The sequence below is a fragment of the Drosophila suzukii genome, chromosome X (genome assembly GCF_043229965.1).
Source record: "Drosophila suzukii chromosome X, CBGP_Dsuzu_IsoJpt1.0, whole genome shotgun sequence".
NCBI classification, from domain to species: Eukaryota; Metazoa; Arthropoda; class Insecta; order Diptera; family Drosophilidae; genus Drosophila; species Drosophila suzukii.
Genome location: NC_092084.1, coordinates 14,499,808 through 14,522,594, shown reverse-complemented (window position 1 = coordinate 14,522,594; position 22,787 = coordinate 14,499,808). Strand labels below are relative to the sequence as shown.

General features: G+C 46.8%; 5 protein-coding genes and 2 long non-coding RNA genes across 7 annotated transcripts; 2 read left to right on the top strand and 5 right to left on the bottom strand.

Annotated features, from left to right (window-relative positions):
* Positions 1–44: 44 nt before the first annotated feature.
* On the top strand, positions 45–18,404 carry LOC108019086 (ceramide synthase). The gene is made up of 4 exons (XM_017086760.4): positions 45–690; positions 15,644–16,094; positions 16,165–16,494; positions 16,753–18,404. Exons 1-4 carry the CDS (start codon positions 317–319, stop codon positions 16,849–16,851), a joined length of 1,254 nt encoding a protein of 417 aa, XP_016942249.1. The 5' UTR covers positions 45–316; the 3' UTR covers positions 16,852–18,404.
* On the bottom strand, positions 912–2,933 carry LOC139353487 (uncharacterized). Its single transcript, XR_011604789.1, has 2 exons — positions 2,784–2,933; positions 912–2,716 (listed from the first exon to the last, which is right to left on the bottom strand). It is a non-coding gene; the product is annotated as an uncharacterized lncRNA (long non-coding RNA).
* Positions 4,322–7,934, bottom strand: LOC108019084 (serine/arginine repetitive matrix protein 1). The gene has a single exon (XM_070997788.1). The coding sequence runs from the start codon at positions 7,792–7,794 to the stop codon at positions 4,486–4,488; it is 3,309 nt and encodes a 1,102-aa protein (XP_070853889.1). The 5' UTR covers positions 7,795–7,934; the 3' UTR covers positions 4,322–4,485.
* On the top strand, positions 8,578–9,852 carry LOC108019087 (uncharacterized). Its single transcript, XM_017086761.4, has one exon. The coding sequence runs from the start codon at positions 8,729–8,731 to the stop codon at positions 9,761–9,763; it is 1,035 nt and encodes a 344-aa protein (XP_016942250.2). The 5' UTR covers positions 8,578–8,728; the 3' UTR covers positions 9,764–9,852.
* LOC136117367 (uncharacterized) lies at positions 9,961–15,127 on the bottom strand. The gene has a single exon (XM_070997787.1). It carries the CDS (start codon positions 14,995–14,997, stop codon positions 10,150–10,152), a length of 4,848 nt encoding a protein of 1,615 aa, XP_070853888.1. The 5' UTR covers positions 14,998–15,127; the 3' UTR covers positions 9,961–10,149.
* Psf3 (DNA replication complex GINS protein Psf3) lies at positions 17,742–20,024 on the bottom strand. The gene is made up of 3 exons (XM_017086762.4): positions 19,801–20,024; positions 19,344–19,738; positions 17,742–18,577 (listed from the first exon to the last, which is right to left on the bottom strand). Exons 1-3 carry the CDS (start codon positions 19,892–19,894, stop codon positions 18,437–18,439), a joined length of 630 nt encoding a protein of 209 aa, XP_016942251.1. The 5' UTR covers positions 19,895–20,024; the 3' UTR covers positions 17,742–18,436.
* Positions 20,025–20,604: 580 nt separating this feature from the next.
* LOC139353439 (uncharacterized) lies at positions 20,605–21,258 on the bottom strand. The gene is made up of 2 exons (XR_011604709.1): positions 21,132–21,258; positions 20,605–21,080 (listed from the first exon to the last, which is right to left on the bottom strand). It is a non-coding gene; the product is annotated as an uncharacterized lncRNA (long non-coding RNA).
* Between the last annotated feature and the right edge of the window lie 1,529 nt (positions 21,259–22,787).

Sequence of the window (22,787 nt, the reverse complement as noted above, 5' to 3'; positions counted from 1 at the left end):
ATCGATGCTAAGCTACCGATGTTTTGAAAACATCGATGACATCGATGTTAACAATCAATCAATCCAGAGGAATCCGCTCCAGCTCCAGCTCCTCCCGTTCGCCCAGCCGCCATGTCCCAGACGCAGTGCCGCCTGTAAGCAGCCGCCAAGAGAAGTACGCCCGCAGTCAGCGGGAGCAGAAGCGTCAGGGTCAGGTGACCGGAGCCCGATTCCCGGTACCCGCAACAGGTTGAGCCCCCCCCACCCCACAAGAAGTGTTTACCCCGCCGACGCCGAGTGAGCCAGCCGAAGGTAGAGTGGTGCATTCGCCGCCAGGATGCAGCAGCGCCGCCAGCCGGTGAATGGCAGCGGAGGAGGAGAAGCCCGCCAGGAGGAGCAGTCCCAGTCCCAGCCCCAGGATGCGGCGGAAAAAAAGGATGCAACAAGCAAGGCACCGCGACGCGGCTGCTACTTCTCGCTGGCCTTCTCCATCGGTTCGATGGGTCTGGCATGCGGCAGCCTGTGGCAGATACCCAACAGCAGTGACCGCATCTCGCTGCAGCGCGGACTGGTTCTCACCTCGCTGGGATTCATCTACTTCGTCTCGCTGACCGACTTCTGCAACAAGTACCTGCTGGAGACGAGCCATGGCCAGCGGTTCCGTAGCAAGTACCGTCTGATGATGTCCGACGTTCTGGAGATCACCAACAAGTGAGTAGAGGGACCACACGGATCCGAGTGCTGCACGCACATTCCTATTGATTTTCCCGCGATGCCACCCACACACGCACTCGCTGCACTTGCGTTATGCAGTGGGCGGAGTGGGTGGTGGTGCGATATGTGTGGGGGAGCCATTACGCAGGTCCCCTTTCCCAGAAAACCCTGGAGGGGCCATCACCCTTACCCGAAATTGAGTTCTCTCCACGTACATGTACGATTCATTCAATTAAATTATGCGATTTTAATACTTATATAATTCTATAGAAATAGAAACCGAAGTATGTGTGTTTGGGTTCACTATTTCCATAAGTTCAACTGGAATAGTTTAGTTTCGTGCAGTTTCTGGCTGATATTCTATAGGTAGATTTGCCATTGTAGGTCAACTATTTCCTGGAGTTCAGCGAGCCTATCTCAGGTTCAGGCATAAATTTCAGAAAATTGTAGAGATGAAGTACATTATGGTGTCATCGATTACGTCGTTAACAGGTATTCTCACTATCAATCAAATGGGTGATTCACTCTATAAAACTGCGCGCTTGTTTTATGAAACAGAAACTATTTTCCCAAAGTGCAAGCCTAATAAGATTAGGAACAATACTCCATCATAGACAAGGGTGAGGTACTTAAATTTTTCCAGTACCCTTAGCGTTATCTATGGAAATTTATTTAGTGGCGAATTTATAGTGCCTTGCCCAGTTTGAAGGGCCCTTCCTATCGGTGTCTGCAAACAGACGCAGACAGATGGCTTTGTATAATGCATATATCCATCTGGACGTCGGCTGGTGTCCCCGACATTCGGCAATGGCGTTCCTTAGTCGCCGCTGATTTATATCATCATCTCGCATCGCGACATGCGGGTCAAGGTCTCGTGGCGGGCGTGGGATGCGGAAAGTGGGCAGGGGGTCCATGTGGACGATGGAGGGACGGGTTAGAACGGGTTTAACTCAAGGCGAGCCAGCTTTCAAATTAAATCATAATTCACAACCCCCATTTAATCGAACTTTGTCAAACGCCAGCCAACAAAATGTGCCCCTTCAAATTCTTATGACCATAAACCTACTCATTTGGCACACTTCCTCAAGAGAAATTCTTTATTTATTTTCATAGCAACACGATCTTTAAACAACGCCTGAATGCGCATCAAAACATTGGCGCATGCCTTAAAGATAATAAACGAATTCAAATAATTCCGGGAATCAAATTTCTCAGCATTTCAATTCGACGGATTCGAAATTGTAAGCCACTATTCATTGGTAATTGCCCAACAACAGTATCCCCTTTGCAAAACTATTGCCCCCGCAGTCCAAAGTGTTAATTAAACTGTGTGTAGAATTGCTTAGCGCTCTTAAATTGAGTTCCACCCGCCTCCTTTCCCCTGTGAATTACACATGTATATGGTCATGATGAAACAGAGAGTGCCGGGCTGTACATTATACAGGTGTTATACAACCCGATCTCTGGACGGGAATTGGCTCAATCTACTTTATCACAGCGGCAAACTTGGATAAGCGCTCATCACATGCTTCCTCTCTCGATACCCTTGAAAAGGGGCATATGACTTTTAGGTTCTCTTTGTGTATTTATGTTTTTTTTTTATATTTTTGTATTGCATACCATTTTAGGGCTATAATACCATTACTAAAATGAGTTTTCAAGTTTATTATTAAATGTTATATCAAGAATGACCTGGGTTAGTCATTTAATCATATATTGTATACCATATTAGGCCTGAAATACCACCACTAAAATCTGTCCTTAAGCTCCTAATTAAATTGTATATCCAGAATGACCTAAGATACTCACTTAATCATTCAAGTCCCGCCCAGACGACCCAATTTCCTGATTCCCCCGATCGTTGTAAGTCCATCGGACGCACTTCACCTCCACGTCTGCCGATAAGACAATCAGTTGGGGCTTTGTCGATTGGCCCCGCCTATCTGCCGCCTTCTATCTATCCGGGTCTGTCTATGGTGTCTTCCTATCTAGCCGTCGAATCGATTTGGGTGAGTGAGTGCATCTGAAATTGATAAGCGGCCTGTTGTTAGATGCTTAGGGGCTCTCAAAAGCTCGAGGGAATCGTTAACTCGGTATAGCAGAACTTTGAGAAATTTTCCACCGCATTTCCCCTCTCTTCGGTGCCCTTGACTTTCATCATAAATCTTAATTGGACATAGTTGAGGCTATTTGTTTATTTGTATTACCGCTGGCTTGACTATACGGTCGCTTGTTTTGGACTGTAGACATTTGCGGCGTTGGACAACGACCCAGTAACCGATATCGAAATCACATTCAATTCGATTGCCCAGCCCAGAAATACACCTATGTATACCCTATGCTGCATAGTAAACACTTTGTTTGTGCTGGCTGCGCAGTCAGCACATTGACACCTTTGGGGCCATTCATTAGGTAGAACCGCCGGCGCTTCTAATTGGAACTAATTCCTACATTCGATGTGGGGACTTTGGCTCGGTTCTCTTGGGTTGAGTCCCATTGAGTGGACATGTTAGGGGTGGTGCAGGGCGAGGCCTTGCGTCAAGGTTAAGTGATCACTTTGCATTAGGCGGAATCACGGGTGACTAATTGATTGCTTTTAGAAATGTGTCAAGTATTAGTAAAGGACTTGCCATTGTTCTAGTGAAACTAAATCTTGAAAGTAACTTCCCAAATTAAAAGTAACCTTCAATTAACTTAAATAAATTCCAATTCCAATAAATATTTGTTAATAATAATCAATACAATAAAAAACCAACGCTGTGTGTTATATTAAAACATTAGGGAATTGTATGCGAGCCACTTCAGCTAATTCAAATCTATTTCTAGCGGTTCCATTATCGCAGTGGTGGGCTATCGCTTCCTTTTAGTCTCAGACTCAGGTTCTACGCTAATGACCAGCACCCTGACATTGAGCAATAGTCCCAGCAGGGCCTTGACCTGGATTCCCCCACCCTTGACCTTTTACAGGTGCGCCAGGTGAAGTCATCGCCTTCACCATTAAGTTGAATCCTTATAAAAATATGTTTGGTCTCTTAGAAATGTACTGGCTTAGCAGAAATTTGAGCTTTGAAGGTTGTTAACTGACATATCTCATAAATAATATAATATATTATAATAATAATATTAATAATATTATTTATAATATTATATAATACAGTATTTATGCGTTACTTAACTTTCCATCTGATTAATTTAGGAATTTCAAGATTGGATAAACATCCAAAAAAAGGAAATGACTCATATTCTGTTTGTAATATGTGAAATCATTGCCACCACCATTGAGTTGAGTTCTTATAAAAATATAGTTCGACTTTTTGAGATATAATATTATATAATATTATATATAGTATTTAGTAGAAATTTTGGTGCATTAATTGATGCATTAGTTATAATTTTGGAATATAATCTGTATCATAAATATTAAAAAATATTTATGTTATTATTAATAGACATTGAAATATATGCAAAATCGTACTTCAAGCACAGGATTTAAAGCGATCTTTTGGTAAAATGAAATTGTTCACCTAATAAATCAAATTATGATTTATTTTTTATATGATTGTATCATACCAAAGTTCCGATCTTTAGTTAGCTCACCTACCATCAAAATAATTGAGGAACACCAAGATTCGATGTCTTAAAAGGGGAATATGCTTCTATTCTTTTTTTATATTGTTTACAAAATGTTTTACAAAAGCATTGGGGCTTTTCCTTGCTACAAATTCACTTGAAATTTTTGATGAGCTCTAAAAAATGTCCGAGATGTATATTGTTGTCGCCAAGAATTTCTCTTCACTTGCGGATTTTGGCCTTTCCCTTGGACTTGCCCTTGCTCTTCCGTAAAGTCCGGCGTCCCTTGGTCTTGGTTCTGCCACAGCTGCTGCTGGAAGTGGAGCTGATGCTGATGGAGCTGCTGCTCACGCTCCTGGCAGGGATTTCACTCACCTTCACGTCGCCGGGATGAAAGCTCACGGATTTGATCATGACAGTGGCTCCCTCTTGGGGTTTCTCTAGAGGAAGAGCCTCCGTCTTCGTCTCCAGTGGCAGCTGCTGCTCCTCCACTTGGTTCCTCTCCTTCTGCTCGATGTCGTCGTAGGTTACTTCCTGAATCATGGGTTCCACCGGCAGCACAAAGTGGCCCGAGTCCACTTCACTAATTTGCACGGGCGTGTGATAGGAAATCGGGGCTCCAGTGACCGTGCTAAGACGATTGGCCTCCGGTCGATAGTTAACCAGCTTGGGCAGTCGGGAACCAGATTTCCAGATGGACGACAACTGCTCCAGGGAGCGCATTTCATTGCGTACTGCATCGCCGCCTCCAGTGCCAACGTGTTGCTCGGATGGAGGCGCCTGGTCAGCGCCACCGGCGGCGCGTGCTCGTCGGTTGGAGCGCCGAAGACCACGATTGGCTCGCTCTTCGGGATACGGCATCTGGGCCAGCTGCTCCATCATGGACTTGAAGCGGGCATCCAGCTTAAGTGGTGGAACCTCATATGGAGCATTCAGCACTTCTTCCGGATCGAGAAGAATTTTCGATTTACCCTCCGGTTCTGGTGATTTCTCCTGACCACTTGGTCGATCCTCCAGCGGCAGTGGCATTCCACCCAGAGCTTTCAGATCGGGATCCATCTGTTGGGAACCATCTTCTGCTGCGGGTGCCTCATCTCCGCCTGCCGCCGCTCTCTTTTTCGAGCGCCTAGAGTTGCGTCGAGTGGGCGAAGTGGGTGCGTTTAGTTGGCGCACCATCGGGCGGTAGAGATAGCGCACCACCTGCGGTTTCTTGCCCCGCTTGAGAGGAATGGATACAAAGTACTGGTAGCTCATGTCGATGCCATCCTCCATGGTACGCGGCACCTTGTGCTGCGTCTTTCGGACAATCTTGCTGCCTGTCGGGGCTTCCGGCTGCTGCTGCTGCTGCGGTTGTGGAGGAGATGGAGGAACTACATACGGGCCTCCAGTGGATGTGGATGGCCGGTTGATCCTGTTCAGCGAAACCGGCGGGCGCTTCGCCCTCGAAGGTGCTCGCTGGGTCTTGGCCTGAAGCTTAGATAGTCTGTTGGATTCCTCAATGTATGGATTCTTTGAGATCCTCGACTGAGGTATTAAAGAACTCGACTGGTTTTGCGATGGATTTCTTTCCCAGTTCTTTGGCGGAATCGTGTACTTTAGAGGATTCGTGCCATGACTTATCAAATGCTGCCTTGCCTGGCCCATTGATTCACTCATCTGCTGGTTACCCGCTCCTACCTTTGGTGGATTCGTATAACGACTTGAATGTAGTCTAGAATGGTCTTTAGATTCGTCCAAATAATGATTGGTATGCTGGTTTCGTGATTGATCCCTTGGCGAGTTTGAATACAAATTTATCAATGTATCCTTTGGTTGCTCCATTGGTTGAATAACCCACGCATCCTTGGAAGGTTCGTTTGATAAAGTCTCTGGCTGCTTTTCCGGCTGATTCATGAGGAGATAAATGGAGGGCTTTCTCGATGGAGCCTTTGATAGCCACGATTGGTAGACATCTTGATCCTTTAAAGCTTGTTCCTTGGGCTGCTTGTGCTCACCCTTCGACTGAATCATCGCGGCCTCCTTAAGTTGGGCCGTCAGTTGATTGACGACATAGTTAACCGACTGGCTGATTGGATTGGGCACCTGAACCTTTGGTGTGAACTTTGGTGGCGCAATCGATTGGACCATGGGAGCATTCATGGCCTGCCTCGTTTCCGCCTGTCCTTTTGGTTTAATAGCCGAGTTGATCTTGGCCTGTGGAGCGGGCACCACTTCCTTCCTGGGAACCTCGGGGAAGCTCTTGACCTCTGTCGATGTATCCGGCTTAATGATCTCAATCACCGTCGAGGTCAGTTTGATGGCTTTCGTGCCCCATCCACCTGTGGCCATCCGGACTGGACGATTCAATCGCTTGATGGTCGGTCTGTGCCCACCTCGGCATTCGCTTCCACTGGTGCTGAGACTGCTGCTGTTGCTGCTGCTGGGGATCGAGGATGGAGTTGAGCTGGAAGTATAACTTTTTACACAGGTCTCCATGGTACAGCAGCTGGAGTTCCAACAGGTACTACTCATGTTTGGACTCTGGAGGCGACTCTGGCTGGGATAGGGACTTGCGATTGGACTGGGCGAGCAGGAAATCAGGCCAGAGGGCGGTTCGGGTAGCAGGGTAACGGTTCTGGAAGCTTCGAGGGGCACATCCTTCAGCTGCTGCTGCTGCTCCTCATCTTCCGATGGCAGGCGACTGGGACTGGGTTGGTTTACTGAACGACTGGACGAGCTACCTGGATACCTAGAGGGCGATTGATGGGGCAATGGACTTGGTGACCTACTGGCTGACCAGTTGGGAGACCTACTTCGTGAACGACTGCTGGAATGGGTCTGGTTCTGGGTCCTCGTCCTCCGCGGATGCATCTGCTGCAGCTGGGCCTGCTTCAGCTCCTCGACGCGCATGATTCGCTGGCTGGGCACACGGAACATGCGAGAGGATCGCACCTTGGTTTTTGCCTGGCCAACGTATTCAGCCGGCAATCTTCGACTGCTCCTGGTCTTGTCCACTTTGTTAGCCAGATCATCATCCCCCTCGTGGGGTATATCGGACTTATCGGGGATGTTGTCCTCGGAGGATGATTCGCTGCACGGCACAAAGTATTGTGATGGCTTCATGATCCACTTGACCTCTTTGGGGCGGCGGGGAATGGTCAGCCTGGGAGGAGGCGGGGGCACTTGCCTTCGACGCAACGTGGAGGTGGCAGTGGTTTGGATGACCCTAGTCGCACCACCACCAGTTGCTCTCTTGGGAACTGCTCCACCTGGCTCGGCTGTTACCCCCGGTTGGGGTCTCACTCGATTTACGGGCCTCTTGGGTGCAACTCCCGCCGCTGCACTTGCTCCAACTGGTGGCCTTTGATTCCACCTCGGTGGGTGCGCTGCACCAGCACCAATTGGTGGCCTTTGAGTGGACCTGGCTGCAGCTCCTGATCTCTCAACGACCGTTGCGATGAGACCAGTTCCCACCTTGGTTCTGGTTGTCCTGGCCCGATCTTGTGGACTGCGGCGGACTCCACCTAAAAATTGAGTCATATCATGGGACATTGCGCTAGGCCGAAAATGTTGGATTAGGTCCTTTGGTCGAATGGGAATTTTAACTTATTTCAAATTTATGTTGTGTACTTTTTCTCAATAGTTAAAAACGATTTTGGTTATTTTTTGAATAATTTAACATAATGATTGGTATAAAGACTAAATAGGAATGACATAAGGTTGGAAAACCTACTATGATTTTACGTAGTAACCTGAATCTGGGTAGTTGATGGATGTAGAAATAACTTAAATTTACTAAACTTCCATTGAATAACATGAAATACGGCTAACCTCCAGTTATAATATAGTTATGTAGTTTATTGGATCTGAATTCTTCTGCCTGTGCCCGAATCCAATCTACCTCGAGCTGTAATAGATAAACTCAGCTGATGACCCGGAAAATAATATATTTACCTTATTAGGTCGGAAACGTTTTCTTCTAACTGTTACATTCAATATACCCTATAAGTTATGTAACCTGTAGTTGAAAAACACAAACTGTAGCTAACCTCTTGTTTAAATAGATTTACTTAGCTGATGACCCTGGTCAAGAGTATATATTCTTGATTGGTCGGTAACGTTTTCTTCTATCGGTTACGTTCAATAACCGCAAAACTAATTCAATATGTGGTTAAACCCGAATTTTTCTTCACCATTAACCGTCAGTTAGTCCTTTATTTCATTTATTAAAACGAAAACTATGTTTTCGACTTCTTAAATTCAATATATTTTCTAAGTCAACTAACAGCGGGTATATAAAAGGATACAAAAGGTGCTCAAAGCTGCGAATATAAAATTTATCCATCTGATTTTTTGTTCCAATATTTGTAGCCATGGAATTATTTTCAATCAGGAAATCAGGTCAATCCCCTTTTCGATAAAAAAAAGCCTAGGCTCGCTAAATTAGTAGTTTTTCGGTGCGGGACTCAAGGCGAGACTGTGGAAGATGTGCTGCGCTCCGATGTGCGGTGCACCGGCCTGCGGGCCCTCGATGTGCTGCCGGCCCGCCTGCCGGATGCCGCTGGAGCCACTGCGTCCGGCGACAGTCCACCGCAGCTGTCCCTCCTCGAAGTGCACGCTGTGCAGCCAGAACAACTCGGAGCAGGAGTGCCGCTGCACCTGCCAGCGCAACAAGCACATCCTGGAGGCGCTGAGCTGCCTGTTCCGCGTCACCAAATTCCAGATACTGACCACCCTCTTCCAGCTCGCCTACCACGAGAGCCGGCCGCTGCCGCGCTTCCCACGCGATCGCATCTGGTCGGTAATGGAGAACGTGAAGGCACCGTACACGGAGCTCCACGACCTGAAGATCTACGACAGCCTGTACGATCGCTGCGGCCAGCCTATCGATCCGTTGGACCGGACGAATGCCTACAAGCTGTTGCGCCTGATCTTCCTGGGTCCGGTGCTGGTGCCCGAGCAGAAGACCCAGCTCCTGGCCATGCTTCTCAAGCTGAACGCCCGTGCCGCCTGCCCCGTGGACCTCAATGGCCTGCTATTGGTCCTGCAGCAGGTGCAGCTGGATGAGCTGGTGTGCGGCATCTTGGAGCAGGACGGCAGGATCAAGCGGTTCCACAGCGCCCGACAGTGCCTGCAGCTGTGCAATCTCTACCACAAGGTGGCCGCCACGGACAAGAATGCGGTTATCCGCAAGCGACGCCGGCGCAAAACGAAGTCCAAGGCCAAGGATGCGGATACACAGAAGAAGCCGCAGCGCAGGACCATCACCCCGCAGATATACTGCACCCGCCGCGTACCGGAGATCGAGGAACCATCCAACCGGGCCGAGAGCGGCTCACCCGTCGTCCGCAGTACCGGCAGCTCCCACCGTCGCTCGTCCAATAAGAAGAGCTGGGTTGCGGGGGAGAAGGGATCCCGCCGGGAGTCGCGCAACTCCACGGGATCCCCAAAGAAGGGCAAGACCGAAACGGCCAGCGCGGGAGTACGGATGCAGGGTGGCGACCGCCGGAGGAGTAAATGAAGTCCGTAGTCTTCGTAGCCTTTCTCTTTCTATCCTGTCTGTAATCTCGGTCCATCCAAAATTCACTAAATTCCGCGTTGCAAATGGTATTTGTCTATTCTTCTTATTCTGTCTTTAATCTCGTATCGCGTATCGTATTGCTTTACAAATTCCGTCATTGTCTTTTGGGTATACATTTTGCTAGACAATATTGCAGATCTACTATACTTAAGGTTGATATTGTATATCACAGGAAGTTTAGAATGATCTTTAATCTGGCAAAAAATGTTTCTCTTCAGTAATGTTTAACCTACTCCACTTAACATTAATTCCACATTTACTTTAGTTATACATAAAATACTAGTCTATTGATACATAAATCCCTTCGGATCCGGCTGAGGTTGAACCTATGTCCTGCGCTTGCACCGCGGACTGGGCAAGTACTCGCCGAGCACTTGCTCCTCTAGGAGACCTGTGTAGGTGGATGGGATGACCATGGTCTCTTCCGAGGCTCTGCGCTGTCTGTTCCTCCAATCGAGGCTGTCATCCGCATCCGTTTCATCGTCACTGGACGTTGGAGTTTCGTGGCCTTCTGTTTGAAGAGGTTTCGGAATATTTTCCAGTGTAGCCACTTTTCTAGGCTCTTGGTTGGCCGCCTGCTGTGTGTTTCTAGTGAGGATCTCAGATGCAGCATGTTTCGCTCTCAAGCTGTCCAAAAATATCCCAAGAGGTGTGGTACTAGGACCATTTTCGTGTTCATCGATAAGGGGAGAAACTCCTCCAGTTTGTCGTCCTCTTTTGGGGAAAGAATTCGTTCTTCTACACGGAGACTCGACTTGGGAATCATGAACGAAATACCCAGATGATCCTCCCCTTTCCCTTTCCATGGCTGATGGATCCACTATGACCTTACCTCCTCCACCTTTCATTCTGAACCACGACTGTTCCCTCTCCTTTCGTATTACATTGCACCTGGTGGGTCTTTCATGCACTGAAAGGTAGTTCCCTTCACCATCGATATCCAAGTTGGTTGTTCTTGGGTACCCGTTGAAATCTGGACTAACCGAGTGGTTGTTTCTGGGTGAGAAGGCCGAGGTGGAAGCTCCCATGTAAATGGGGGACACCTCTCTATAATTTGGTTGCTCACTGGGTGGCCAAGTGGGTCTCAAGGGAGTGGCACCATTGCTGTGATTACCTTCTACCTGTGCTTCACAATAGCCAACTGGTTGATAGTATTCTGGCTGAGGATTTTGTCTCGGTCGATGACGAGTTCCTCCCAAAGCCTTAACCAATCCTCGAAGTCCCTGAGCAGCGGCTGTAATGGCTCCAGCTCGATCCCTTCCCCGCCCTGTGAGGCAGTTCCTTTGACCTGGGTAGGAGTTGTTCCTTGGGTCATCATTGTGCTGAGTCCCCTGCACGGGATAGTTGTGATCCCTGAAATATTGCGAGTCTTCAGCCTGATCCTCCCACCTTTGGTTAGCATCTTCTGGATAGCGACAAGGAGCTTGGTACTCTGGAACCCACTCCCTGGTCTGTTGCTCCGCCTGGTACTGCGGATAGCTCGCCAACTGTTGGTGCTTCGGAGGCGGAGGACGTTGAGTGCGCAGCTGAGTGCGGGCGTGGTGGTGCTGCTGTGGCTCCCACCTCAGAGTTTCACTAAAGAACTTGGGCTTGGGACGTCTGCTGCAGGAGCACGACTGGAAGTAGGCACACGGAGGAGGAGGAAGAGTAGGAGGGGGAGAGGAACTGGTCTGCAGATAGGGATCCTGGTATCTGCAGCAGAAACACTGCCCCGCCTCTTCCTCCACCTCCACCTGCGCCCCCTCATCGGGGGGCTTCACACTGGCCACCGATGGAGCCGGAGCACAGGGACACCGCACACTGTCCGTGTTGGAGCTCAGTGCCCGGATGGAGCTGGAGGAGCGCAGGGAGCGACAGCTGCAGCGGGAGCCGACCTCCTGGCCACCTGGCTGTGTGTCCGTGTAGTACCGTCGACCCGTCTCCAAATGCGAGGGTGCAGTGCCGGGGAAGGAGTTCATCGGCGGGGGATCAGCCTGCCATTGGACCGGCGCCTTCTTCATGGCCGACTTCAAGGGCGAACATCGGCACGGATCCTCCTGCTCCCACACCTTCGAATACTCACTGGAGTAGGCATCGGAGCAGGAGCGATACGAAGAGTTGGATAGGAATCTCTGGCGACGATCTGGCTTTTTCGGTGGCTTCTGCCTGACATAGTCATTCCGGCTCTTTTGTGTCCAGTACGAGGAGGCATCCGACATGTTGGGCGCCTCTGAAATGGAGCTCGCCTTGGACTTGGGGTAGTGACAGGCTGCACTGACTTCCCCTTTGGGAGAACGCTGTCGACGAGATCGACCATGCAAACTGCAGAAGGAGCAGCAGGATGACGTTCTCTTCTGACTTGACCTTCTGCTCGGACTCCTCTTTGGGGGCTTGGAGTCCGGAATCCGCTCCTCTCTATTCCTTTGTGCAGATGTGCTCCTTGGTGACTCTTTGGTTGGGGTATTCCAACTGGGATTTGGACTGCTGCTTGATTGGTTGGACACTTGAGGTTGGCTCCTTATCGAGGGAATATCACTTTGCGCCTGGCAGATGTCCAGGCTGAGGGAACTTGTGCCCCTGGCCGATGAGGCTTCCTTTAAGGACTCCTTGCTGGGCCCACGTTCCACCTTCATCTTTTTGACCTTCCGAAGAGACTTTAACTTGGGAGTTTCGTTGGCCACCTGGGTGATATTCAGTTCTTCTGGCAGGACCCTTGGTTTTGGTTTTGGTTTGGGTTTCGGTCTAACCCTGGGTTTCATAGGTATTTTGGGATGGATTTTGGTTGCAGGACATGCTACTGGAGCCTGAGGCACCTGGGTCACTTGAGTTTTGGGACAAACTGCTGGTGCCTCTTTCGTTTTATTGGGCCCTCTATTTGAAGTTGGTTTCGGAGTGAAGGATTGGGGTCTACCTGGAAGCTGAGTCTTAGGTCTTGTTCTCTTCCTGGCCACGCGCTGCATCAGCTGATGGAAATCATTGGCCAAATAGCAGGCCTTCACTCTATGACCGCACTTGGAGTACTCCGCCTCGCTGGAGGATTTGCCCGGATCCTCGGATCTTTTGGGCACATCTGAGCTGTGTACAACCTGCTGTGCTGGCCGATCAGGCGCACAAGTGCACCTGGAAGCGGGCGGCATCTGGAAAGCCTCCTGCGGAAGTCCACACTTGCAGTCCGGTTGACATTGCATCATCCCCAATTGCTGATTGCTCATCTCCTTATCTTGGTTGCTCGTTGGATTCCATCCTGCCAAGGTGCGATCGCTGGTGGGCGTGCGAAAGGGCAGGGACTGCTCGCTCTTCGCCTGGACATGATTAATTATGCAGTCCTGTGGACACCGCTGGACACCACAATCGGGTTGAGGCGTCAGGGTGGTGCTGCTGTCCTCCTCCTCAATCCAATCTCCCTTGGACTTTCGCCAACTGCAGGGCGCCGGCTGCGAGGCCATGTGGAATATGTCCCGTCCGGACCGCTCCTCCTTTGACCGTTTCTTAGTCTGCCGGACTTGACCGTACCGCTCCCGATTCTGCTGGTAGTTGGCATTCAGATTGTAGAGCAGGTGGCGACCCGGCTCCATGCAGCGTTTGCAGATGCCCGTGAATCCACCCAGAATGCCCTTGGGCTGGTGGCCGCACTGGATTGGTGTCCCATCGGTGGGCGTTGCTTGAGGAGGATGAGCCGATGGATGAGCACATGGATGAGCTGCTGGAAGAGAACATGGATGAGCTGATGGATGGGCACACGGGTGATTAGAAGGCGGGGCAAAGTTCGTGGGCACACAGGCTGTCCTATATGCCTGGGGTTGCCGGCGGAAGCAATTGGGAAACTTCCTTCGCCTCTCGGGTTGATTCGTCTGTCTACTCTCCTTCTGATCGCCCCTTCTCCACAGTCGCTTCTCCGACGGAGGTTTCTCGGACGGATTGGAAGATTGAAGTGACTGCCTGCTTTCCATTTGTCTAACCTCTTGACTCTCCTTCCTCTGCTGTTTGTCGTCCTGCTTCCGACGCTTTTGTGCCGATCGTTCATCCCCGGAGGAAATGCCCTCCTCTTTAGTTCCATGACAGAACTCATTAAGGCAGGTTTCGTTGGTGCACTGCTTCTTTGGCTTCTTCTCTGCTTGCTCCGTGGGTGATTTGAAAGCTATCTTCTTCGAGGACGGGCTGGACTCCCGACTCCCCATCTCTTGATTTCTCCTGGTGGTGTGGCTGTACTCCTCTTCATTCCGAGACTCCAATGGTGCATAAGTAGGGGGAACCACAGCGGTGGCCACCGTATCGTCGCCCAGGAAGCGCTGCCTCAATTGAGAGTGCCGCTCGCCGCACGGACAACATGCCTTCGTGTCGCCCCAGTGATGCATTGAGATGCCGTAGAGCGGGCAGCTCTCGCTCATAGCCTCCTCGTAGCTGGCCAGGATGCGGAAGAACTCCGGCGAGATACGGCGGAAGAGCGCCGGATCGAGCCGACGTTGGGGCGCCTGGCGCAAGTCGAACTTGCGGCGCAAGCGCGGCAACAGCGGCTCCGTCCGGCGCGCGGTCAAGCAATCGCTGCCCATGGGCTGTCCATCTGCCTGGAAGAGGAAGCTGCAGGATGAGCCCGCCCGGCGTTTCAGGCAGGAGCAGCTGCCCCGTCTGGCCCCATCCAAGTGGAGCTTCCTCCCACGCCTGGGACTCTTGCCACGCATCTCCTCCGTTTGGGAATGACGACCGATCAGGAAGGGATTGCTATTACCCGCTCGGGGTTCCGTGGTGGGAATACATGCGGCCACCTTGCCCACTGGAGCCTCCGCATCCTTCTTTTGGTTGGCCACTGGACCAGGACAACGGCAACGACGGTGTACTAGCTGCTCCTGATCCTGACCCGACTTTTCGCTATCCTTGTCCGCCAATCCATCGCTTAGAGCGGCCAGTTCCTCCGGCGTGAGCTTGTCCAGGAATACTTTTTGCTTGCGGAACCAATCGGTGGCCAGATCGGGTACGAGCAAACGCTCTGATTTCCGGCTTCCGCCGCAGAGGAGCTGCTCGAAGAGCGAGCAGCGAGATGCCTTGCCCTCGAGGGAGGAGGATGGGGGCGGGAAATTGGTCATGCCCTTCATGACGAAGTGGTCCAGGCAGCCAGTGGAACGGGTGGTGCCGGTCTCCAGCAGCTGCGATAGGTATTGCCGCATGACTCTTTCCGGTCCGGGATCACATGGCTCCATAATCGGTGGTTTGGGTTGAGATTTGGGTTCCTGTTTTCTGGGCGGGAGATGACTTCTTCCAGTTGGTTACCAAAAATTTTGAGTTTATTCCTGTGAATATATGAGTTATGTCAAAATTTGAAGGTTTAGTTGAATTTTGAGTCGATTGCTTGTAAGAACTAAGGCTAGAGGACTGGTGTATAAGACGTGGCATTGTACCAATCTTGTTCCCAGAAGTTATAGTCTTTAGATAAGGTGTTTTGTTTTGACAAATGGGAATGAATCAAGCAATATGTATTATATTTGTCTATTAGGTATTTTATAGCATTACATTTAAAGGGGGTTCCGTAATAGAAGAGAAAGTGAATTTTAGATTCTTATGACCTACATACTTAGAAAAGCTCATTCAATCAGTATTCTTGAAAAATGCCTTTATTATACCAACTGTTGATTCTTGGAAAAATGCTGAATTACACCAGCTCTATTTTTATTCTACTGCATCACATTTGTAATTAATGCATTCAATCAGCATTCTTGGAAAAATTCTGTATTGAAAATGTTTTTATTAAAATAGCTCTTTATTCTTGACCAAATTCTGTATTATAATAGATCCATTCCTTGTGCCCTAAGTTTTCCATTTATTTAAAATCTGGATTATTCCTTGCAGAATCGTATCGGCCATCCAGGCCTTCTTCTCCTTCCTCGTGGGACTCATCGTCTGCAAATCGACGTGCACCAAGTCCTTCGTTTATGCGTCGCACTTCTTGATGGAGGCCTACGGTTGGTTCGGCACCGCCTACTTTATGTACGACATCTGGTCGATGTACAAGGTGCACACCCAGAAGATCGCCGACAAACTGCACCTGCTGCGCATTACCAAAGGTCAGGGGGCGGCGGTGAGCAATGGTCATGCCAACGGCAAGATCAACGGCAACTCATCCGGCGGCAACAACAACGGCAGCACTCCAGGCACCCCGCACGAGATCTGCGACTACGACGGCGCCTGCGTCCAGATTCCCAAGGACGGCAGATGGGACTTCCTCAAGTACGTCCTCACGCACCCAGTCATGATGATACACCACGTCTTTATCGGAACGTTTGGACTGCTGGTGGTGACGGTAAGGGCACTATATGGATATTTTATATTTAAATAGCTTGTACTTATACTTGTATTTTATTTTATTTCAGTATATTCGCGGCGGCGGTCACTGCATCTACAGCTACATGTTCATGATGGAGTTCTCCACGCCGTTTGTCTCGATGCGCAGCATCCTGAGCACCATGCGCCTGAAGGATTCGCGCGTGTACATCGCCAACGGGCTGCTCATGCTGGCCACCTTCTTCGTGTGCCGCGTCTGCATGTGGCCATACGTGATGTGGCGCTACAGCCTGGCCATCGAGGCTGCCTCCATGTGGGCGGCCATGTGCGGGCTGCCACGAGGATGCCTCGTCAGCATCGCCATTCTGTTCTTGCCACAGCTTTATTGGTTCTATCTGATGGTTTTGGGGGCTCTCAAGGTGAGCTATATTTCTTATCCAGTAAAAAATGATGGTAATTGCAATCATAGGTGACCATGCATAGGCCATTTAAAAATTAAGATTCAAAATTGTTTACTAATTTAAAGAAGTATTGTATTTTGTATTGTTTTTATATTTTTCCAAATTATTATCAAATGTTTCTTATAAAACACTAGCTACCTAAAAAATAGGTTGAATTTGAAAGAAGAAACTATATAGTTCTGTCTCACTTACATTCGTGTGTTCTTATTTTTTCAGGTATTCCTACCGCAGAAGCGACGACCGCCCAATGCCGTTCTTCCAGATACAAATGCGGCCACGCCCACTCCCACCGCCCTCATAAATGGCAAAAACTAGTGCAAATTGTAAACTATTTGTTTTCTATCCATGTATTTATTTTGAGGCAGAGTTCCAGCCGCTTCCATTTTGCGGAGATCTTGCTATTGTTTATACATTTTTAACAATTAATTATACAACAACGACTCATCAGGACGGACGGAATATTGTTGACACGCAAAAAGGAATCGGAGAGGATTGCGACGGACTACGACGGAAAATTACGACCAGGGACAGATCTTTAGTTGTAAAAAGACATTTACTAAAAACCTGAAAAAAACTAAGAACAAAAAGAAAACTAAAACCAAATGCAGATGAAGCGAATAAACTAACTACATATATGTTGCTTATTTTTTGAAGCAAGCCCCCTAACCATAAATGAATCAATGTTGCATTCAATTCTTGCTATATCCACGAAATCGATGTTGTTATTCGCCCCAAAGATTGTCGAGGGGAAAGCTTGTGTTAATAACATAGCCTGTTAGAAATATATATAGCGAATGCAGAAGAGATAACTGAAAAGCATATTAAAGCCAAAGGAAATTGGCCAGATGCATTACTAGGAACGTTCGATGTGCATATATTGCGAGTTTATATTGTAAAACGAAGAGAAAATGTATAGTGATTAAAAAAGATAGATTCCCGGAGACCGTAAAAAATTATTTCGATTTTTTGGCATGCTTAAGTTTATTTTTGCAATCATTTAAATACGAGCCACCTACAAAACAGCTTGGTAAAAACAATATTCTAATTCATATGTGTCTGTCTTTATTTTTTCTTCATCAATTTCCTTATAAAATATTTAAGCTCAATTGTCTGCAAATATATATCACCCTCATTTTTTGATATGTTTAAGAGCAGTATTTTCATTTAAAAAATTCCTAAGCATCAGTTCATATTATCATAAAGTCGAATTCGAAAAAGAACATTTTTATTTCATTTCAAATAAATAATTGCAAGAAACTACTATACACTATTAATTTACCAGTTATACATTTTTTGTCTAAACTTTGCTCTCAAACCTAACTTGTTTAGTTAACTAAACCTAGAAATAAATATAACCAAACTCTTCCAAGATACGAAAAGCACAATCCAGACGTACAAAAACTTATGAGCATTACGGTCCCTGGAATAGAATGAAGTCCTATTGGTTGCTTTTTACGAACTACCTATGTATGCTGACATTGGTGAATGTTTATTCGTGAAATGTATGTGAAACTAGCACAAAATCAAATTTTAATTGAGCTTACAAGATTATAATTATATATGTAGTTAACTATTTATATGTAATAATGTGGCGCAAAATCGTATATGGATGCGCGGTTGTTTGGCTTATTGCCAAGTCCATGGAAAGCGCGGACCGGCAGATCCTAGGAGATTAGCTTAAGCCCGGATTGGATGCCCCAGATTGGATGCTTAGTTATGTGTAGATGTATGCGAACCCATGTGTTTTTGAACTGTACAAATTGGCTGTAGCCCAGTGCGTAGATCAAGTGTATTTTTGAGAGGTGAGGCTGTCCTATGGCCACCAAAAAGAATGGACGAAATAAAGTTGCTACAGTTCCAAGACATCAGAGCCTCTAGTGGTTTACTGTTCTGGGAAAGGTCACAAGGTGGCCCGTTTGCTGTTGGGCAGCACGTCGCTCTCGTCATCGCTGCGGTCCGCCCGACGCCGCTTCTTCTGATGCTCCTCCACCAGTTCCGAGGTCCGGATCTTGTTGCCCGTCATCTGCAGCCATTCGATGTACTGAAATGAAGAAATCATGATAATTTATATTGCTGTTAAGTTGTGTTTTAAAATAGGGTAATGTAGGGCACACCTAGCGGAAGAGGCTTCTCTGCCCATGCAGAAGAGCTATACTCTTTGGAAGGAGGATTGCATTCTACCTATTAACACTAGGATTAGAGATCCTCAGGGGAATATGAAATACACACGGACTGGCATTATATGGGCTGTAGTAGTAGTATAAGTAGTATAAGGGGCTATAAAGTCCGGGAAGCTTTAACCCAGGAACAAAGAAGTGTCTTTTGATTGGTGACCCATAAAGCAGGGTAGGAAGTTCACCAGACTAGAAGTATAAAGACGGAATATGGACCTGCGAAGTCTGGTAACACATCTACCAAGCGTGTGAATGTGCCCTAAGATAAGAAACCCTTCGGGGAATAGAATGCACTAGGAGAATAAAGGCTGAACATGGAGCTATTAAGACCAGGAGCCCATTTCTCAGGCATAAGGAAGAGCCCTAAAGTTTGCCAGCCTTAGGGGGGTAGAACGTACATAAAAGTGCAACGGATTAGGAGAATTAATGTAGTTTAGCTATCAAAGCTTAGGGAAAGACAATGTGCAAGGTATACGGATCATCGGACTAAGAGAATCTGAACATGGAACTACCAAGTCCAGGAAACCTTTACGCAGGCTTGATCACGTGGCCTTAGATTTCACAGGACTAGGAGAGCTAATTCCGAATATGCAGGCTAATCCGGGAACCCTAAAGACATGAGCCTGTGCCCACCTGGCTGTTGGTGCGCACTCCCGCCTCGTGCAGCTTGGCCTCGATGTTGTCCAGACGGTGCTCCGCTTTGGCCGCCTGGCCGTCGCTCTTGGAGATGTCGAGCAGGTGGCGCACGCGCTGGCGCAGCGTCTCGAAGATGATGCGCCCGATCACGTGGTTGCGGTCGTAGGGCGTGAGGTAGCGGCCGAACTCGTAGAAGTACGGATGCAGGCGCCCCAGCTCGATGTGCGTGGTCTCCGCCTCGCAGACGGCCTTGTGCACGTTGCGATAGATGTCCGGCACGGAGACTGTGAAATAGGCATTGTTCACCTTCAGCTCCTTGATGTACCACAGCGGCAGGTTGACCGTGCGTCCGGGTTCCAGGTCATCCGACTCGGCGCCGGAGTCCAAGAAGCCTGCAGAGTATTGCTTGCTAGTCAATGGATTCCTGGACACAATGGACACACAGGGTACTCACCCATCCGCTGCAGCTTGGTGTTCACCCGGCATTCCACCTTCTCCTGGGTCACGAATATGTCCTCGATGGAGTAGTAGTTGGGAAAATAGTTCATGCCGGCGGCTTTGGTCGCTGGTAAATTGAAAACCGGAGGTGGGGGTGCGTTTATTTACGTTTGCGCGGTTGCCAGGGCTGCACAGCCGCATGCGAAAGCGGAGGTGGGGTGGAAAAATACCGCAATCGCGCAACGCCAGTGCTCCAAAGTGGCCAAATACCTGGGATTCCCACGATTCACGCGCGGCCGGTGATTCGGAAATCAAGTTTATTTCAAACAACTGTCAATATTCCGTGTTTGTTTTGTTCTTTTTAATGCCAACCTAATGAAAACAAACTCAGGCAGAGGGCTAGCTGTTTTTTTCTTTTATCAATGCCAATAATATTTTGACTTAACCTCTTCTTGCAGAGTTAGGTTAGTAAAACTGGTCCGCAAGAAATTCCAGGTTAGGTTAGAACATTTTTCGCCATTTTCATTTTTATGACTCTTCCGTTCTCTGCAATTTATGGTTGTTAAAATGGCCAATATTATTCGAGCTAACCCCATCGAAATAAATTCCTGTAGAAAGTAACGTTGGGAAACTGGGCAGAAAGAGATTCCAAGTTAGGTTAGCAGCTTTTTCGCCATTTTCATTTTCATGACTCCTCCGTTTTCTTCAATTTGTGATTGTTAAAATGGCCAATATGCGACCTAACCCCATCCAATTAAATTCCTGTAGAAAGTAAGGTTAAAAAACTGGGCCGCAAGAAAATCAAAGTTAGGTTAGAATATTTGTTTCGCCACTTTCCATGACAATTCCATTTTATTCAAGTTATGATTGTAAAAAATATAAAACACGTTGAAATTTTAAAGGGAGTTATTTTTACAGGAGGCTTTATTTTTTCACACTTGTACATTTTTGTGGTCATCCTGCTGCCGTAACACCTTACATTTAACGGCGCACCCTGCCAACGCGGTTTAAGTTCATTACGCGGTGTCGTCTTTGATTAAGTACCCCGAATACCATAGCCGCAAATAGGACCGCAAATAGAATGAGTAAGCTCCAGTGGCTCCAGGACAAATTGCCCGGCCATTGTAGAGGGATTCTGTTGACTATGGCTTCCGCTATAACGTTATCAATATCCCAGACAGCCATTGCAATGGAGACAGAGAACATCATAAAGCAAGTCAGGATATGGCGTTTATTAGCCCACATAAATTGAATTATTGTAAGTTCGTTGATGTTCCATTGGGGCATGGTGGAAAGCTGTGGAAAAACACTTTGAGCAAAAGGAAAAGAGTTAAGCACGAGCGTTACCTTTATTTCAAAAAAAATAGATAATATAATATCTCTCAGACAACGAACTTATTCGGCCGAACTCCGGAAAAGAAAGAGGACGATTTTTGAATGGCACTCAGCGCATTGACTTTTAGTGCTGGGTTGCAGAGCACTGTTCAGTTCTATCGATATGTCGCATTGCCAAAACTTTTAAGTTCAGAGAACTAGTTTATTTACAATTTACAAATATTTTTTAATAAAATACATGAAAAATTCAAATAATGTTACTAAAAATTTAATTGTGATAATGCTATGTATTTGGCCAATGCATAAAACATCAAATTAAATGTACATATACTTCGTAAATTGTTTTTTACTATTTTAATTTTTAAATTTCATTTTATTTAATGACCCAAAAAAAATCAAGTAAAAATTTTCCATTTTGATTTTATATAGTTTTTTTTGCATGCTTTCAGAAATTTTTTTTTTAATGGCTTTCCATTTTGGTATTAAATTGCATTTCTTGATTTATAAGAAATACTACTTATTACCAGGGACTGAAAACAAGTTATTTAATTATTTTTTGCTTGCAAGACCGTCGTAGGTCTATATAAAGGTCTATATATATTTGTTATTAAGTGATCAAAAATATATAAGTTTTAAATATTAGTTGTTGAGTGAAAATATCTTTTAAAATATCTTTTTTTGGGTATATTTATACTATACCCAATATTTTAGTACTACATTTTGGTCATACCAATAATAATCAATTTTAAGGTCGCCGCCCTGCCAAAAATAAAACTAAGAAAGTATCACTTCACCTTAATGTCTGGATATTCCCTAAACTGTTGAATTTCTGATTTGCTGAAAATTCAACAAAAGATGGGTACCATCCCATATAGTTTCAGTTCCATTTTCAAACAGCTGAGACCAGTTTTCAAACTTTTCGAAAGTAGAAACCTATTATTTTTATTTATAACTTAAAAAAATAATTAATAAGGGATGAAGAACTCAAGTATACTTCACAAATAGATTTTTAAGTGAATAATACGGCATCGAGGTGTTGAATTTGTAAAATTTTTGAAAATTGAGTTTGTATGGAGCAGCTGATAAACAGCTGACCAAACTTTAACAATTGAACAGTTGTGGGAATACCCTAATTAAATTTCAATACCTATAAATTAAGACAATATTATCATCCAGATGTTCTTAACCGAGGTGACTGTTCAAAATTAATATAAATAATCTGGGCTGGACGTTCAATGAGGTCGTCGACTATCTATAGAAGCTTGCACATAAAAAGGTTCAGTACACTGTGGAGCCCGACGCCTGAAAGCCTATCAGTTTGTCAATATACAAATGTATATCTTTTCAAATTTGAGTTCAAAATAAACTGCAAGATAAGCCATTTGAAAAATATCGATGGCGGTGATTTACAGCTGTTAAACTATCGATGCGTAGTACCGACTGTAACTATCGATACGTCTAGTTTTTAAATATCGTTGGTTATCTTTCACATTATTATTCTGTTCTTTCTCTCTTAACTTCCCTTTTTGAAATTGAAGATGGCGCTCAAAAATGGCGCATGCGCAAAGGGGAGATAGCAAAGTGACCGTTTTGAATGTTTTGGTATATTTGAAAAAGCCAAAAATGGTATTTATTTCTTCGAGCCGGACGGTATTGTTCAAGTCCACG